Source organism: Silurus aristotelis (assembly GCF_946808225.1).
Source record: "Silurus aristotelis genome assembly, chromosome: 14".
Taxonomy (NCBI): domain Eukaryota; kingdom Metazoa; phylum Chordata; class Actinopteri; order Siluriformes; family Siluridae; genus Silurus; species Silurus aristotelis.
This window is the reverse complement of record NC_139587.1, coordinates 9,073,849-9,085,861: the sequence shown is the minus strand read 5'-3', so window position 1 is coordinate 9,085,861 and position 12,013 is coordinate 9,073,849. Positions and strand designations below refer to the sequence as shown.

The 12,013-nt window shown below is 32.3% G+C and overlaps 1 protein-coding gene across 1 annotated transcript; it reads left to right on the top strand.

The window, feature by feature from the left end:
- Positions 1 to 638: 638 nt before the first annotated feature.
- On the top strand, positions 639 to 10,194 carry LOC310736522 (uncharacterized protein). Its single transcript, XM_083560069.1, has 7 exons — positions 639 to 1,061; positions 3,454 to 3,604; positions 4,249 to 4,392; positions 5,292 to 5,426; positions 5,531 to 5,722; positions 7,553 to 7,678; positions 9,419 to 10,194. The coding sequence occupies exons 1-7, from the start codon at positions 964 to 966 to the stop codon at positions 9,644 to 9,646; spliced, it is 1,074 nt and encodes a 357-aa protein (XP_083416195.1). The 5' UTR covers positions 639 to 963; the 3' UTR covers positions 9,647 to 10,194.
- Positions 10,195 to 12,013: the final 1,819 nt, after the last annotated feature.

Below are 12,013 nucleotides of genomic sequence, written 5' to 3'. Positions count from 1 at the left end.
TTCAGGAAAATCTTATTAATGTGTAGCTACAGTTGGCATACTGTTAAAAAAAATTACCTTATTATTATTCTAAAATGTAGGATGTTATTGCAAAAAAAATTTTATCCTATTACCCTTACGTCTATTGATACAACTGGTGTAATCTGGGTTTTTTGTTCAATAAGCCTGAAAAAGTTCACAGTCCATTTAATCATAGCACTGCGGTGTAATTAAGATTCATGTATGTTTAAACACTATTAAAATTAAGAAGGTTAATTAATCTAGATCTACAGTAGATTTAATCATCTCATATGTTAAAGTTACAACCTGCTTTACAGCTATTATTCACTTCTCATGAAACCAGTATAAAAGTAATCCAAAACACTAAGGCACCAAAAAAATATCCTCCAATGATTGCTTTATTCTATTCACTTAGCTTCTGACCTGCACTGGTCAAAGTTGATATTTAAAAAGTTTCCATTATGGCATTTTCTGTGTATTTTAGGGTTTTAAAGTGATGTATACTGTAAGTTGTATCAATGGTGAGAAGTCTGTGGTTTGATTATAAGGTTAGAATTTGCAGACAGAAAGTCCTCTAAAAGCACATGCTAGTGAGGAAATTCCCCACAGTGCATGGCGTCACACTTCCTTATTCTCGTGTCACTTTAATAACCATATCAGCAAAACAGAGTCATATCATTTCAGGGTGTTAAACTATCACCATGTATTAGAGATAAATCTACAAAAAATAAGATATTTTATTTTTTTATCATTCTTTTTTATCATCAGGATCTGGAACACTCCTAAACGCCACATTTAGCAAATGTACTTCCTTTTTGTAATGTTTTGCATTTAAGTGAAGGAATTTATATTTAGACTTCCTGCTTTAGTGCCGAGTGGTTTCAGAGATACACACTGCTGTTTGATTGTTCCTTCGTGGATATAAGTTTAAATTATCACGATAAATTAGTGAAAATTTGTGCCATGGATGGAGGCTCATTATCATCACTGTCAGAGGAGAAATCTTCAAAACAGCTTTCTCTCCCTAAAGAGACCAACGAAGAAAGAACCTCACTCTCACGGTAGGTCAAATTTTAGCTGTGCAGTATGTAATTTTCATTCTATAATTATATTTTATATACATAGTAAACAATTATTTAAAATCATTTGAACTTAGCAATATTTTAGATGTATTTTACCATATGTATTCTTGTCACTTTTGTAAAAGCAGATTGATATTATGACACTGTTGCTAAATGAGATTAGATTAGAGGTCAGAAAGTAAATAAAAACATTCCCACACCATTTTTCAAAAAAATATTTATGATGTTGGCCACAATTTGATTTTATTCAATCAGATTTTAGCCACAGAAACTTATGGTGATAAGGCTCTCTATATTTTTTTTGGAAAACGTGTCTATATATATATATATATATATATATATATATATATATATATATATATATATATATATATATATATATATATATATATATATATATATATATATATATATATATATACATACACACACATTTTGTTTCCTTTTTTCTTTGTTAATTCTATTTAGCTTGGGCAGGAAAGGAAAACGAGATATGAGAGAAAGAAAATGCTCACATGGGGAAACAGGGCTGATCCTTTAAATAGAGTATATGTATGTCATATGCTTTGAGGTCAAATAAGCTTCAGTCCCTGGTGATCAAGGACTGTGAATTCCAGTACCCACCTAATTCTGAAATCCCCTCTTCTTCTAAATGTTAATTTAGAGTGTTGTGGGAGTTAGGTGTCTTTGCACAGCAAAATATTATGCATTACTGTAACTTGTATGCCTCCTCATTAGATATGAGCTATGAAATCATTCATTATGAACTTTAACTCAAATTTCCTGGAATGGCTATTATGTACTGCATGAGATTTTGATAATATACGAATATACACTTTTTTTTTTTTTTTACATCATCACCAGTAGTACAATGTGTGAAATTCATGGCGATCTTATTACAGTTCGATTTTTAAAGGCCACAACTAAAGGCAACTATAAAATGTTTTGAACTGGTAGCTCTTAAGTTGCTAATCTCTTCAGAGGCAAGCAAACATTCTGAAACAATGTGATCTATGCAAAGAAAGGTGTCATTAACAGTGGGCATAATTTTAACATACTACTGGTTACTTTGCAAGAAATTACATCAGTAGACAGAAAGATGGCATGTACCCATATTATGAAGCTAATCAGTTCATTATTGGTGTACATTTTTGTACTATATTTAGAAGCTGGAGTCCAATGATCTCCAATGATCTTCAATATTGGCTATTTTGATAATCATGTTTTGAATCATAATAACTCCATACAACACATTCCTGTTTCAACTTGGGATTATCATAATGGTTACTTGATTAATTTATTAATAAAATAAATGTTACTTGTAGAAAGACATTTAAGCATTTGCAGTGAATGTGGCTTTTGGGAAGTCCACCAGTATAAAATTGCTGATGCATATTTGACAAATAAAATTATTCTTTACACACTGAACTCTATAAATCCATAGTCAAATGGCAAAATATTTGGATTAGTATCTTGTTCATCTGATTGTTATGCAGGATTGCAATCGAAATAGAATTAAAACAGTATGCAAATATGTGATGCTGCATTTATTTAACATCAACATTTAATCAACATCAACAGCAAAAGTTAAGCAAAGATTTTATGGTAGCTTAGGCTTACCATGTTATCTAAAAGCTAATATTCACTACATATTATATACAGATATATAATATTTTCATTAGAAAATAAATTTTTAAAAATTTACTTAGAAAAGGCATTTTGTTGCAATAGCTGTAATGTAATTAATCTGTGTTTTACATTAATCTATCTTTCAAAATGTATTGCAGTCTACCTAGAAATGCATTTTTAAAAATAAACAAATGGAAAATACCCTAAGAAAATGCACATGCGAGTGATTTTGATTGCTTTCCATTAAAAGATATCCTGAAGCACTTTTTATTCAGCTTATAAAACAACAATTTGTCATAGCTAACAATTTTGCATTATTTAAAATAAACTTTTCTTTTTTTTATATATGTTTCACATTGTTGAACATCCATTGAAAACATTTTACTTCTTGTAATCAATTACATTATAGCAGCAATAAATATTTATTGTCTATGTTGAAATAAGACCAAATATATTATGTAATGATGGAACGACAAAGTCTTCTGACCTGAAACATTTTCTGTCTGAAAATTAATGAAAGTTACAGCTTTATAATCCTTCTATAAATGTTAAATGTACACTTCAATACATGAACTACTAAGGTATATGTGTAGATTCCTGTGCTATCCATGTTGCTGTGTAAGTAGTTGCTATAGAAACTACTTACAGAATCATGTTATATCAAGCATCTTCAGAATTAAGAATGCAATATTGCTATTGTATAAAGGTTGGTGATGCTTAGGGTTGAAATTCTTGTGTGCAGACAAGTGGAGGATTTGACCCGAACAGAGAGACTCATGTCTGGAGAGGATCAGTTAACATTAATCACAGAAAGCATGTCTATTACATCTGCAGACCAGGAGAAACTTCAACTACTTAACAAGAACACAGAGCTCCGCAGACTCAACAAAGAGGTACACCAAATTAGCATCTCAACAATCACACACAGTTCAATTTAGTTAGTTTACCACTAACAATTTTGTGTGCAGTTTTTTTATTAACACGTACAAAGATGAACATTACTAATTTTTTAAATGCAAAATGATTTGTAGAAATAGCTGTCTTAGGCTACACTGGCTCAGAATGAGCAAGGATTCCCACAGCAAAGGGAGTTTCATGTTTCGATCTAAAAAAAGGACAGTAGTGAAAAATGGATAGTTTTTCTTTATTTAAATTTTAAAAGCATTCTCTGATTTATTAAGGTATCCTGCTATGCCAGCTGAAATGCTTCCTGCATACATATATACAGCTGATAGTGTGTTGATATATGCTGCAGCAGGATCTCGCTGTGCTAAAATTATTTTTTTCATATTGTGTTGTCTGCTTCCAATCCTTCTTTCATTTTATGGCATCACAAAAGAATAAAATTGGCCTGAGGAAATACAGAGAACAGTTTAGCAGGAGGTCTGAATAAAATTTTTATGCTCACCCTCCTGGATTACACTGATTTTCCAAGGTGTTTGTGTGTGTGTTGTGTGTGTGTGTGTGTGTGTGTGTGTGTGTGTGTGTGTGTGTGTGTGTGTGTGTGTGTGTGTGTGTGTGTGTGTGTGTGTCACAGCTTATGAAGCTAAATGAGGACTGGGACCATATCTACCGCAGCACGAGTGCAGGTCTGCAGCAGCGGGTAACGGCTCTAGAGCAAGAAAGTTTGGCCCTCAAGCAACTCAACAGCAGACTCCTGATCAAAGTGGAACATGAACAGGTACACACAGTGTCCAGTACTCTCAGCAGTATCGTAAATACGAGCCCAGTGAGAAAAGAAAATAATTTTTGCCTTATTAGTTTGTTTAAAAGTACCTTAACACTATACCATAGAGTAATGCATTATATTTTTACATAGTTTATAGTCAATTTGAAGTAAAAGGGCAGCATAGAATTAGTGACAAATCTTTTTATTGATTTAGTCTCAAATTCTGAGTAAAATTTAAGCATGCAATTTAAATACACAAACAGCATATAACTACTATACCCAACTCATTCATGGCTCAAGCCACTAGTGAGCTATCAGAGCTGCTGGTCATGTCACTGTTATATGATCACTGCTATGCAAATAAAGATGCTCGGCCATGAGTGTTTTAGCTAGTGTCTTGGATGACTGTAAAGATTTGTTGTATTTGAAAGGTTGTTAAACCGCCATTCTAGCATCTTAAATTTCCTTGAGCTATAAAATGGGAATTGTTATAAATACAAGTGCCAAGTGTTATGGGTTTTGGCAGAATGTCAGGGCTTGCGAAGTGCAGTCAGTTGATCAGGGGTATTGCACTCAGTCCTTCAGTGACTGCACACTGCAACAGCACAGCAACACTTACTGTCGTTTTACTAATTAGGTTTTCTCTTTGCATTATAGAGCGCAGGCAGGGTTTGAAACAAAGACTTGTAGATATTGCTTGCAAGACTGAGTGCCTGCAGTAAACATTACATAATGTAGGAGCTTCTGACTTTTATATATAATGAAATATAAATTACCCTATGATCAGGAATTATAAATATCTCTGCTTTTGCATAGATCCCATATTCTTTTGCAGCATGTAAATACTGACACTGGTACTCAATATAGTGCTGCATGTGCTCACTGTGATTAAAATGTGTGTTTATGTGCAGAATAAAAGTGAATACTATGAACACACACTGATGCAAGAGCTAAAGAAAAATCAGCACCTTCAAGAGTACACCAGCCTCCTAGAGAGCCGTCTTCACCAGACTGATACCCTGAAAGATTGGGCTTTAGGGACCCAGGTGACTTGTTTGGTATTTGTGTTATCACACACGCATACATTTTTAATCTGGGTATTCATTGGATTACTCATTATTTTCATCTTTACTGTTTTCTTCCTTTTTAGAACATGTTGGGTCCACCAGAAGCACATGTACTGGAGAGAAGTCCCAAATCCTCCACTTACATTGCCACATCATTGGAGCTCCGTCACAGGACCCGGTCCAGCCAAACACCCTCCGAGAGCCACGAGAAGCAGAATGATGCCATCAAGGAAGTTCAGGACTTAAAAGAACAGCTGGAAGCCTTGAGGTGCCAGGTGAGCGAGTATCTTTCAGCAGATTGCAATTTGGAGATAAATTTGTTGACAGATGGGGCTGTGTGAAGGATAAGTGTTTGAAAGATCAGATGGAAGTCTGCTCCCAAATTATATGCCCCTAAATTACACTGCAACCCAAGCTGCAATACACAAATCTAATTTAAGTGGATAGATAGCTCCACCCAGTGGATATGATCATCAGCCTAGGACATGCTTTTAGTGCTCCCCTGTGAATCACAAAACAGAAGTCTTTATTTTAAGATTGGCATTGGCAATTCCAAAGAGCCTCTTCTGAATAGGTCTTCTTAAAATTATTTTTGTACTACTATATTCTTCTTATTTTCAGAGTAATCCAAAACATTTTATTCTTAAATGCAGTTCCTACAGCTGCAAAAAATTATGGTATGATTAATTCCAACAATTAATGGTGCAAGATCATGCGTTTGATATATTTAGCAACGACAAGCTTATAAAAGGTCTCCCCACTGAAAGAATATTTTAATTGAGCTGTAAGGGCCGACACCTCTATTACATTTACACAGCTCTGCTCTATTTAGCCTCATGAACATTGTAACAAATGTGGTAATAAAGAGATAATTGATAAGTTTAAGTTTAATAACTTTGTAGGGTTTACATCAATAATCATTTCAGTAAGTGCCCTCTACTCTCCAGCTGCAATTAGTAATTATTCTTCGCTACTGATGAAAACTAAATATGGCCAGTGACTGGCTAATTGGTTTTCATATTAAAGCCATAAATGAGAACCCATTGCAAATCATATAACAATAAAAATTAATAAACTGAAAACAGAAGTATCACTGACATTAAACCACATGGAAGCATCCATTGGGGCAGGTCAAATATCTTATAGATTATTATTGTCATACTAAAGTGTGAGCTTCTTTATAATGACTGTGCAACATCACTAGTAATTACAAGTAAGGTACAAATCTTGTCGTTGCATACATATAGGCTATGCTGGCGTGTGCCTATAAATTGTAACGTATGAAACCATCACCACATTCATTTGTGTTTACAATTGTTTTTATTAAAACTGTGCTTCTGTAGAATTTCATTTATGAGATTAATGCACTGAAATAGCTTGCAGTCTTTACCCACAAACACAGGGCAAATCCCTCTTCCTTTAATATTGGAACGCCTTACTAAAGGTTCTTTTTTAGCAGTTTTGTGAATGGTTTTAAATTGAACTCTCCATGGTAAAGGACTGTGTATTATATATGTAATTTTTTTTCAACATAGCTATGCTTCAAAATAGGCATGCTAGCTTTCTATGTTAACACTGACAAGACTTTTTATGAACACTGCAGCAGCATTCCTAATATTGGCTTGTTATTATAAATATAAATAGCAATATATCACAAAAAATAAATTTTAACATGATCAGTAAGTTTATTCATTTATTCATTTATTCATTTATTCAATTATTGTTAGCTAACAAGCTGAAAACCTTAACTATGCGACTGAAGCTATTATTTTTTTATTTACCAGTACAAAAACCATTATGATATACCATACCACTATTTGAAGGACAACTACAGTTATCATTAGCTATTATATGCTGCAATCAACACATCACCACAAAATAATCAAAAAATTAATATAATAACAAGAAAAAAATTACTGTTTTACACTGTCTACTCAGGTATTGTCTTTTATACTTTATATATAGCCAAAGCCATTTATATAACAACACATAAAATGCTACATCCTTGCTCTTTTCTTGATTTGCCACTGTGAAAGTCCTTTTATCTTCAGAACTCTCTAAAAAGGCTTTTTTTGTTTGTTTGTTTGTTTTTATCTTTATTTAAGACTAAAATTTATGAAGCAGACTATAAAATAGAGCACAAGGACCATGAGCGCATGCTTCAAGATAACAAGAGACTCCGACGTCGTGAAGGAGAGATGAGGCAGCAGATGGCACTTTTGCAAGAACAGGTGAGTTGAGGAAGATCTACTTAATTGTGTTTTGCCTTGTATTACACTTTCTTGAGATAATCAGACCGTGTGCAGAAACTGTTTAAGGGTTCTGTACATTTTAACGCAAAATCTGATTCAAGACGTGGCCATTTAGTATGTTAGCTCAGATCAGTTTAAACTAACAAACAAACAAACAAAACTAAATAAACAAAAGATTCAATAATACCTCACTTCCAGCAACAATCATTTAAAGGCTACAAATTACAATTTCAGCTTCAATGTTTTGTAGGTTATATGAAAACTATAAATAGTCAAAGAATAATTGAATAAGTTGAATCAATATAATAAATCTGTGTATCATATAAAAAATTTTTTACAAGTATATTTTAAATGCACTTCTGGATGAAATCCTTGATTCTGTAATTGAGTCAGTGGAAAGAATATTCTAATCAGTGGCCTAGTTTGAATGGCAGGACTTTCAAAATCCTTCGATCAAGAATTTATACATTATACTTAACAATATTTTTTTTTAATTTACTCAGATTTATATATTAATTGAGGAATATTAACATAAATCATTTTGATTTATAATATTACTATTTTCTAAACAAAACAAGATAAACAAATCAATTAAATAATTAGAGAGTAATTACTAATATACAAATTATAAAATCTAAATATAAAAGTTTTAGATAAATTGTGAAAATCATGTTAACTTTCTATATGAATTTGGAATTTAAAGAACCCTTATTAAACTTGTTAAAAATCGTTTTCAACTTTGAATTTAGGAAATTAAACATTTTATTAATATTTTTTTACCGGTGGATTCATTTTGTTGAGTTACAGTATTGAAAGTAAAATGGTAACCGTTTTTTTATATTTTTCTTGTCATAGAGCTAATAGATACACAAACATTATTTCTCTGAATATTTGCAACTAAAATACAAAATTACAAAGTAATGATTACTTACAAATACTTATGAACAAAATTAGTTTGTTTTGATTTTTTGCTGTTTAAGTGGCCTAATATTATTGAGTAACAGGGTGGAGTAACATGGTAGCAGATACACAAAATGTACTCATAATAGTGTTAATATTTTATAATAACAAAAATATTTTTTAAATAATCTTTATAGTAGAATCATTTAAAATATTGAATAATTTCATCATCAAGTATAATAAAAACAAAAACAAAACAAAAAGAAAAGAAAAGAAAAGAAAAGAAAAGAAAAGAAAAGAAAAGAAAAGAAAAGAAAAACACAAAGTGCACATAACTTTTTCCTTTCCATGATCTTTTCAAGACATTTGGGTGATACAGACCCCTGCTGAACATATAGAATATTCCAATATGTTAATATGCTCAGGAGACAGGGTTTAGTGTACATTTAGTGTAAAATGTAACATTTTCAAAAGAACCAGTTTTGAATATTGCATAATTATAATATTTGAATAACCATATTTTAAAGCAGAGGTACAGTGCAGTTATGGTGGAATGGGACAGACAATAATGCTGTTTTTTTTTTTAATACTGTAGTGATGTTTTTGTTTCATTTTATTTATCTAATACATGCTGATAGGTTGTGCGGCATTTAAGGGTGTCTTTTGCAATTATTTAAGCACAAATTTTAGGACTTAGGATTTAGTGGGACATAAATGGTACCCCAGTCAATGAATCTTCCTTATACATTATTCCATCATGCATTATTTGTATCATACATCATAATATAAACATGATTCTTGTGTTATGCTTCTATCCAGCTGAAGGTATATGAGGATGACTTTCACAAGGAACGCTCAGATAAGCAGCTCCTGCAGCGGCTTTTGATGAAGAAAGCTCCAGCAGGGCAGGAGCCAGCACTAATCCACCGCTGTAATAATGACCAAGAAAGACCAAGAGGAGAGAGGAGAAGAATAAGAGAAGAACACAGAGCAGCTTTCATGTGTCCAAAACATTGTGAGAACCATGTGCACCTGGAGTACAAATAAGACATACAAATCCAGCTCTAAATGTGATTTAATTGAAGGCTATGTGCTAAATTTGTTGCTATTTTTGGTTATTCTTTTTACATATTTATCAGTGTATTTAGCTTTTGTCTTTAGCACGCCAAATAAATAAAAACAGTAACATCCAAAAATGTATTTAAAAAAAGAAACTTCAATTAAACACCATTGGCGTCAGTAATTTGCCTCTAGAGGCCGCTCTTGTACTCTATAACGCAACACGAAGACTTTCGGTAGGGATTTTTGCCGATTAATCAGTCAACCAAAACTCGCTCACACACACATACACACACACGTTTACACCTGTTTACAGGTTGAGCGTAAAAAGATTCTGATTGTATTCTGATGTTACACACTGTCAGCATAAAATAATTTTGAGAACGTATTTTGAAATGTATGTATCTAAGGCATTTTATTTAGTTTTGTTTGTTTTTATTGTATATAGTTTTATTATGCTTAAATTGTATAACTTTCCTTTATAAAAAAAAAAATAAATGCCATTTTGTATAAAAAAAAAATAAAAAATACCAGTTCAACTGATTTCTTTTTTTATTTGTGATATAATGCAGTCCTGATTATAACAATATCCTTATGGAGATTCTGAAATGTAGGTTGCTCATTTAGAGACATTTTAGGGAAGTCAGATGATGTAAGGTGAAAAGGGTGCTGCCAGAGCTCCAATTAATGTAAAAGGTGTTCAGCAGGGTTTGAGGTCAGAGCTCTATAGCAGGTTTAACCTCAAACTTGTGTCCTAATTGTGCTAAATTTGTGCACAGGGGCATTGTCATGTTAGAACAGGTTTGGGTCTCCTACTGCCAAAGAAAATCTTTGTTTTTAAGTTTTCAAATTTTCTAAGACATCTTATACAATTGCATGTTAACATTACATGGAAGATACGAATAGAAAAATCAGGTTTCCCAATGCTGTTGTATATGTACAGTATATATATATATGTAATGTATATAATGTTTTTGTCTGCTTGACAGGACCATCCATACTTGTATATCTTGTATTAGAGAAGTGAAAATTTGGCATTTTGAGTACAATTCTCTAATACTGACCACTGGCTGTTTAACATAGCACTTCGTGGCAAAGAGTTCTTTAAAGGATTTGGAAATTTTTTATTGTTGCTCTGCACAAAAATGGCCTCAGCTATAAGAAGGTTAGTAAAACCCTGAAACTGAGTTACAACAAAATGGCCAGGGACATACAGAGGTTTTCCAAGACGCGCTCCCTTTAGAAACTGGGCTGAACAGCAGTTTTTCAACATAATAATCATTCCATAAATACATTTCCAACAATAATAACTCCAAACACACCACCAAGATGACAATTGCATTGCTGAGAAAGCTGAAGGTGAAGTTGATGGAGCTGCCAAGTATGTCTCCAGACCTGAAAGCAATTGAGCACCTGTGGGACATGCTCACTTAGGGTGTACTCACTTTTGTTGGCAGTTATTTTGACAATAATGGCTGTATGTTGAGTTATAGAGGACAGTAAATATGTACTGCTAAACAAGCTGCATATTGACTACTCTAAAATACAGGTGCATCTCAATAAATTAGAAGATCATTAAAAGGTTTATGTATTTTAGTAATTCAATACAAATAGTGAAACTCAAATATTATATTGATTTATCACACACAGACTGATATATTTCAAGTGTTTTTCAATTCTTTTCATTTTGATGGTTATCTCTTACAGCTAATGAAAACCCAAAATTCAGTATCTCAGATGGTGTTGGTCCACTGTGTTTTATCAAGTCTGTAACACTTGATTAAAAATCAATTAAAAAACCCCATTAAAATTAAAACCCCAAGCTAGCCAAATCAACAAAAAACAACACAGGGGATTCACGTTTATTATTATATTTAAAAAATACCAGTTTTTATGCCGGTTGTATCATTTTTTTTGTTGTTGTATTTATCACACCTTGAAGGGTGGTCCGTGAAAATATTTTCTGACATGGCCGGTCCATGGCGCAAAAAAACTTTGGGGACCACTGCATTAAATGAACATACTTTCCAGAAGGCCAACAATTTACTAAAAAAAATTTTGGATTGGTCTTATGAAGTACTCACATTTTTTATTTATTTTATTTATAATTGGTAGGTTTTTGTTAAATGTGAGCCAAAATCATAAAAACTAATAGAAATAGACACTTGAAATATTTCAGTCTGTGTGTGATGAATCTATATAATATATGAGTTTAACTTTTTTGTATTAAATTACTAAAATAAATAAAAAAATGTAATGGCATTCCAACATTTACTTCATAAATTATATGAAATACTGGCATTGATTGCCATCTTCAATATTTCTACAAGGCCACAAATGCAGGCAGTATTACCA

Coding starts and splice junctions, on each gene's coding strand:
- LOC310736522 (XM_083560069.1), top strand. CDS start 964: ATGGATGGAGGCTCATTATCATCACTGTCAGAGGAGAAATCTTCAAAA. Junction 4,393..5,291: donor TCAAAGTGGAACATGAACAG/GTACACACAGTG, acceptor GTTTATGTGCAG/AATAAAAGTGAATACTATGA. Junction 5,723..7,552: donor TGGAAGCCTTGAGGTGCCAG/GTGAGCGAGTAT, acceptor TCTTTATTTAAG/ACTAAAATTTATGAAGCAGA.